The sequence below is a fragment of the Triticum urartu genome, chromosome 6, assembly GCF_003073215.2.
Source record: "Triticum urartu cultivar G1812 chromosome 6, Tu2.1, whole genome shotgun sequence".
NCBI classification, from domain to species: Eukaryota; Viridiplantae; Streptophyta; class Magnoliopsida; order Poales; family Poaceae; genus Triticum; species Triticum urartu.
The window spans coordinates 33,813,205-33,820,746 of record NC_053027.1 but is presented as its reverse complement, the minus strand read 5'-3'; the positions used below and the strand labels follow the sequence as shown (position 1 = coordinate 33,820,746).

The window sequence follows — 7,542 nt, the reverse complement described above, 5'->3', positions numbered from 1 at the left end:
TTCCCTGTTCGTGTCCGAGGAGGCGACTCGGAGGAGGTCGGCGGAGTCGAGGGACACGGTAGTTGGGCGAGTGGACGATGGGGAGCGCGCTGGCAGCGAACGGCGGCGAGGCGGGGCTCTCGGTTCTCTTGGGGACGGGCGCTAGGGAGAGGGAGGCGTCCAGAGGAGAGAGGGGAGAGGGAGAGAGATCTCTGGGCATCTCCCTGGCGAGGGGGGAGGGATGGGGGCGCGCGGGACAGCACGAAGCAGGACGTGGCGTCGACGCACGCGCGTCCAGCACGCAGCTGCTTTGGTCGGCGGGGGTTGAAGATGACGAAATCACTAATTAAGGAGTACTCGTTGCAAAGAACACTTCACTTTCCAAGATCGCGACAAGTGTCGCACATGCAGCGCGCCACTTGTCGCAACCTGGGAGTTTTCCCTTTTTTCGTAGATCCGTTTATTCAAAATGTCTTATCTCTTAAACCATGCGTCCAAATCTCGAACCGTTTTCACAATTGGATTCCTCGCGTCGAGATCTTCAAAACTAGATCGCATGTTGATAGGTTTTGATGAACTCTTTTTTTCACGAAAAAACCGGACGAAAAAAACCAAGCGAAAAAACCGAACCGGGAGCACGGTTCTTTCCCTTTCCGAAAGAGGCACGCCCGTGCCTCTCGCGAAATCACAACCGTACCTCTCGTGGAAGCAAAACTGTGACTTTCGTGGAAGGAAAAAAACAGAAAACGCGTTTTTTTTTGTTTTCGAGAGGCACGACCGTGACTCTCGCGAAAGCACAACCGTGCCTCTCGCGGAAGCAAAACCGTGACTCTCGTGAAAGAAAAAAAAACAAAAAACGTGTATTTTTTTCCCTTTCCGAGAGGCACGATCGTGACTTTCGCGTAAGCACAACCATGCCTCTCGCGGAAGCAAAATTGTGACTCTCACGAAAGAAAAAAAAACAGAAAACGCGTTTTGTTTTTCCCTTTCCGAGAGGCACGGCCGTGACTCTCGCAAAAGCACAAACGTGCCTCTCGCGGAAGAAAAACCGTGACTCTCGCAAAAGAAAAAAAAATAGAAAACGCATTTTTTTCGTTTCCGAAAAGCACGGCCGTGGCTCTCGATAAAGCACAACCGTGCCTCTCGCGGAAGAAAAACCGTAACTTTTGCGAAAGGAAAAAAAGAAAACGTGTTTTTTCGTGCAAAAAAAAATTTTCCCGAATTTTTTTGATCGAAAAGTTAAGAAAGACCGGGGGAAAACCAAAATGTCGAAAAAACTCGGGAAAAAACCGTTTAAAAAGCCGAAAACGCGTGTGGAAAAATAAAAAACAAAATCCGAAGGAAGCGTCCAGAGCGCGATACGTGGCGAATGGCTGAGAGCGCCAAGTGGCGCTGATCGTTGCGAGGCTCCCGAAGAAGCGCTCGTTAACTAGTTGCTCCCTGAAGATGACTGGCAAGCTACTGGTGGGCTAGGCCAGCCAGGTAAGTGGCTGGGCTTCTCTCTCTCTCTCTTTGTGTCCTTTTCTATTTTTCTTTCTGTTTTGTTTTTTTCTGTCTTTTGCCATTGTTTTCAAATTCAAAACAGAATCCAAACAGTGCCAATAAACCTTTGAATATTTTTATGTTGCTAACTGGATTGTTCCCGATGCACAGAAAATATTTCAAAGTTATTTGAATATATATTCTATATTTAAGAATATAGATCCAAATTCAAATACAATATGATTTAAATTCAATGTCCCAAAATATTCCATAAAATTGTTCCAGAATTTTGGATTGATGTATAGCTCTTTTCAAAATTACCAAAGCTATTTTAAGGGCATTTTGGCTTCACTGAATGCATTTTTAGGGTTCTTGCCCTTTATTTGAAATTTTGAGGCTTCCACTTTCCTCAATTCAAGTTTCATATGAATTTAAACATGATGACATGAAGATCAAGCAAAGACTACAGGGGCTGAGCTAGGGCTATGACAACTATTCCATGATTTTGTGCCACTAACCCTCACCGAGCTAGTTTATAAGCTTTACTGTGTAGGTTTGAGTGACAAGATCCGCTACCAATTCAACTATCTTCGCATACATCATTGAGCGATACGAGATACATTGTCAACTTTGGGGAGAGTTTAGTTTGGTATTATCTTCTCATTTACTCACTTCGTCTGGAAATACTTGTCGAAGAAATAGATATTTCTAGACATATTTTAGTTCTAGATATATCCATTTTTATTGATTTCTCTGACAAGTATTTTTGGACGAAGGGAGTACTACTTATACTTGTTTGAGTCTAGTGATGGACATGCAATCGCTGGTCTTCGATGACCAATAAGACGTGAGCGGCTACGTCACCGAACTACACCACTCCGGCCTTCAATGCGCAATGAATGATGCAAATGATGCTTTGAGCGAGCGCATCGATTGCCTCGCCCCCGACATCCGACGATCTAAAGCTTGAAATCAGGATTATCTCGACGATTCCTAAAATCCCTGGCTAGATATAACAATGGATTTCATAGAAGGACTGCCTAGGCCTGCTGGTTACAACGCCATTCTGATGGTGGTGCACAGATTTACAAAGTATCATATTTTTATACCCCTGAAACACCCTTTCTCTGCACTAGTTGCCCATGCATTTTTCAACAATGTGGCACCGAGGAGGGAAGGCTGGCGTCGCCAAGGGCTTTAGTGGTGTGGCAGCCCGACTATAGCGAAGGGAATCGTGGCACGCACACTGGGACGAGGGCACCGACTCGTCATTGGTGCAGGGTGGATGCGACGTGTGGCCATTGGCAGCACGTGTGCGGCGGATAGGCAAGGAGGCCATCGTTCAAGCGGGAAGCCGTGGCGGTGCGCGGGAGAAGACAATGCGGCGCCATGTACACACATTATGCTATCCACCCGTGTGCGATATTTTTTGGCGAAACTGTGTGCGCCACTTCACACATGATACACTCAAAATAAATGTGTGTGATGTTTCCCTTCAGCGCACACAATTCATTTATTTAAACCATGTGCCCTACATCCGAAGAAACGTGTGCGCTGTCACGAGTTATCGCACACGATTTGTTCAATCAAACTATGTGCTCTCAATTATGCGCGATGGATCAGTGATCGCACAGGTGTCACTTTTGGACACATGATTCAACTCGATTTTATCACACACAGTTCAACTATAGGGTATGCGACATGAGGCTTAATAGCATTGCAGGAGTGAGTGATTCATAACTAGCTCATGCCACATCAGCATGTAGGCAATTCATAAGATTTCTTCGCCAGTTTGTCTAATTCCTATCTAGATGTTTTTTAAGATTGTCACATCTAAGTTCCTACAAATATATAATGCAGTAATAAGAAACAAAAAAAACTAAAAAAATCACAAACAAAGTGAATATCAGCTTAGATGTGACATAACTAACTATGTCACACCTAGACTCTTTCTCCGCAGGTGGTGTACAACACGAGTAATGCTACATCTACAAAAATGTAGCATTACTCTTATATTGTGTACAGGATCATCCGGGTAATGCAAAATTCAGAGGTTTATCACCAACAAGTTCAGCAGAAGAAACATTTATCTATATCTCATAGGTGATCCCGACCTTGAGCAGCTGATCCTTGGGAATGGCGAGCGCTTTGTGGCTCTCGCTGAGGTTCCTCCTCAGGAAGGTGTACACGTAGTTCACCACGATCCTCTTCATCACCGACGACCCCGGCGCAGCCACCACGTCCGCCTCGCCCGTCAGGTACACCACGCCGCGTTCCAACTCTGCGTCGATGAACCGCTTCTCCTCCTCTGCGGCTGCCTTCGCCGCCCGCAGAGCGCTGCCGTCATCGTCATCGGTGTGCTGGCCGCAGGAGAAGGCGGCCTCCGCATAGATGAACAGCTTGAGGCCGTCGAGGAGAGAAGCGGAGAAGTCCTTGGCGGCCTCGATCTGGTCGGTGTAGCCGTAGCGCGCCACGCAGCGGAACATGCTGTGCTCGGCGGGGCCAACCCTCCGGAAGATGAAGCGCTCGGGGGCCGGCACCCGCGGGATGGGCAGGTTCTTGATGGACATGAAGACGAAGACGGCGTGCACCGACGGCATCTTGTCGACGAGGCGAGGGAACACCGGAGGGATGCCCTGGACGAGCTCCGAGTAGAGCAGGCCCACGCCGGGCACCCGGCGCACGTCGGGGCGGCCCAGGAGCGCCGTGAGGTCGGCCGCCGGCACGACGTTGTCGAGCTCGTACCAGTAGCGGCTGACGTGGACGTAGTGCCAGGTGGCCATGAGCGCCATGAGCGCCATGGAGAAGCAGAAGGGCAGGTAGCCTCCCTCGGCGAACTTGGAGAGGATGGAGGACAGGTAGAGGAGCTCGGTGGCCCCGAAGATGACGTAGAAGGCGGCGATGAAGGCGATGTTCTTCTTCCACACGAGCAGCATCACCACCGTCATGAGGTGGGTGGTGATGGAGAAGACCATGACGACGCATATCCCGTAGGCGTTGCCGATGTTGGTGGTGGTCTGGAAGGCGAGGGTGACGATGATGCTGGCGGCGCCGATGAGGAAGTTCACCTCCGGGATGTACACCTGCCCGGCGTACTTCTTGGAGGTGTGCACCACCTCCACCCTCGGGAAGCAACCGAGGGAGAGGGCTTTGGACAGGATGGCGAACGCGCCCGACAGCATGGCCTGACTGGCGATGATGGCCGCCAGGATGGCCACGGTGAACGTCGGCCAGAACATCGGCGCCGGGATAGACTTGTAGAATGTGTCGGCGACGTCTTGCGGGAATTTGTGCAGGTAGGATGCCTGACCCATGTAGCATAGCGCCACGGAGGGGAAGATGATGAAGCTGAAGCTTAGCTGAAAACAGCCCGGAAAATGAAGTTCAGTCCCTGCTCTGAACTAATGTACAAATGGAGTCAAAAACTGGCAGTGGCGAACCTGAATGGCCCTGATGTTGAAATGGCCAAGGTCAGCAAACATGGCCTCCGTGCCTGTGGTGCAGAGGACAACGCCTCCGAGAGAGAGCCACGCCTCCTTGCCGTTCCTCCGGAAGTAGTCCACAATGTACATGGGGTTGAGGGCCCTGAGCACGGTGGCGTCGTGGGCGGCGAGGTTGTACACTCCGATGCTGGCAATGAGAACGAACCACACCGAGATGATGGGCGCGAAGGAGTAGCCGACCTTGTCCGTGCCGAAGCGCTGCACCGAGAAGAGCAGGAACAAGATGGCAACAGAGATCCACACCACTTGCGCTGTTTTCAAAACAGACCACATCAATTCCCTGGCTGTAGAACAAGCTAGTGAACAAATTAGAAAACATTCATACGTACATTGCGTCAAGTCGGGCGCCTTCTCCCTGATCCCGCTCACCGCAGAGAGCACTGCAGTAACACAGCCATAAAGCGTCAGATTAATCTATATACAAGCTTAGTAAGGTGATGAACTTGCTGAATGTACGTAGAGGTACCAGAGATTGCAGGTGTGAGGGTGCCGTCACCCATGACCATGGAGGTGCCGAGGATGGTAATGGTGAAGAGCGCGATCTTGGCAGCCTTGCTGGACTCGAGCCTCCGCTTCACCCACTGCGCCCGTCTGGTCTGCGAGCTGGGCTCCTGGATGCTGTAGTTGGACACGGACGCGTCCTCGTCCTGCTGGTTAGGGATCATCCTGGTCTTGGCGTACCGTGAGATGAGCGAGTAGAGCGCGAACGTGCCCCCTACATGCCAGCCAACATGAGTTAATGTCCATGAACAAACACAAGAGAGCTCAAAAAAAGAAAGAAAGAAGGGAAAACACAATATAATAAGATTATATATATATATATATATATATATATATATAGAGAGAGAGAGAGAGAGAGAGAGAAGGTAGGTACTGACCGTCGCCGTTGTCGTTGGCGTAGAGGACGATGAAGACGTACTTGAGCAAGGGCAGGAGGAGGAGGGTGTAGAGGATGAGGGAGAGGACGCCGAGGAGGTCGTCCGGGTGCCTGATACCGTTCGGGAAGGTGCCCGAGTAGGTGTAGAGCGGCGACGTACCGAGGTCGCCGTAGACCACGCCGATGCTCTGGAACGCCAGCAGCACCGTCTGCCTCCAGCTTGCCTGCATGCATGCATCCATGCGCCCACCATACTCGAGAATTAACATCGGCCGTGGCACAGCTGGTTAAGTAAGTCAACAAGGTGATGGATGATTTGGTTGCTGACCCCGGAGCCGTGGCGCCTGTCGCCGCAGACCTTCTCCGCGTCCCTGTAGAGCGAGTCGCGGCGCGCCATCGTCTCCGCGCCCTCGGCGGCTTCCACCGACATGATCTTGATCTTGATCTCGTCTCGTCTTCAAGCAGCACAACCTGCCAAGCTCGCTGCTGAAACAAGGAAGGGTTTAGTGCGCTGGATCTGTTAGTTCGTCTGCACCACGCGTAGGACACAAACACAAGGGCTTACTTAGTGTGGTGGACGATGGAGATTTTACGAGAGCATGAACGAATTTTAATGGGCTGAATCTTGAAGATTTTACGAGAGCATGAGCGAATTTTAATTAGACTGATCTTGCATGATATGTACAAGATCAGTCTAATTTATTGGACTGATCTTGTACGAATCCAGGAGACTTTACGAGAGTATGAACGAATCCTCATGGATTCCTTGGGTCGACGTCAAAAGTCAAAACACTACAATTCGCAAGGGTGATTCTCTACGAACCACCGTATGGAAGAGGCGAAGAGGGATAGAGAGATCGATAGTCCGTCCGGAGGAGATATCATACCGGCGGCGGCAGACGCGACGACGACGACCAGATCGATCTTCTTTGCGCCCAGCGGCCGGCGGCGCGCGAGAGCGGTAGACGAACCCTTTGCCCTGCTGCGCTTCTGCTGGCTCATTATATACTACACGCAGCCACCGTACTTTTAGGATTTTTGTTAGGATCTGGACACGTTGCCAGAAAGGAGGAGAAACAGAAGCAGGCTAGCCCATGCCAGCCTCAGCTGCCTGCCTCTCTACGACTCCGGCGCATTTGCTCCGCGTCAATGCAAAAAGATTTCTCGAGCCGTTTGGCGCACCGGACTTGCTGTACGTGTTTGGCCGTGTGGCGTTCGTTTCTTTCTGTTTTCCCCGGCCAGGAGGGCTTTCTCGCGTCAGTTTTTTTTTAGGGTGTCACCAAGCCTTATATTGATCAAACTCCAGATGGAGCGGAATACAAAAGGGATCGTGTGGCTGTAACAACCAAACATGTCTTCCCTGACCAAGTGAATGCGGTAACTTGGCTCACCTATCAGCATCTAATTGATTGTAGGAATTTTTGGTGTCTTCCAAAACATTATATACTACATTTATTTGGTTGATGAATGAAATCATACGGAATTGGTGTATGAATGATTGGTACAAATATTTGCAATTGAACTCGAGGAAATTTACTCAAGGAAGCCGGATACAAACTATACTGGAATACAGTCTATATATATGTACTGGAATTATATGCGTGGGCATAGTATGGGTTTGGAATTTGCTAGGCTATTTACAGGTTCGGCTCCGTAGATTGATAAGTCTACACGTTTAAATAAAAATCATATACTATTTAA

The 7,542-nt window shown here is 49.9% G+C and overlaps 1 protein-coding gene across 1 annotated transcript; it reads right to left on the bottom strand.

The window, feature by feature from the left end:
• Positions 1 to 3,350: 3,350 nt before the first annotated feature.
• Positions 3,351 to 6,317, bottom strand: LOC125515808 (potassium transporter 19-like). The gene is made up of 6 exons (XM_048681312.1): positions 6,170 to 6,317; positions 5,843 to 6,065; positions 5,431 to 5,679; positions 5,294 to 5,344; positions 4,902 to 5,215; positions 3,351 to 4,820 (listed from the first exon to the last, which is right to left on the bottom strand). The coding sequence occupies exons 1-6, from the start codon at positions 6,269 to 6,271 to the stop codon at positions 3,552 to 3,554; spliced, it is 2,208 nt and encodes a 735-aa protein (XP_048537269.1). The 5' UTR covers positions 6,272 to 6,317; the 3' UTR covers positions 3,351 to 3,551.
• Positions 6,318 to 7,542: the final 1,225 nt, after the last annotated feature.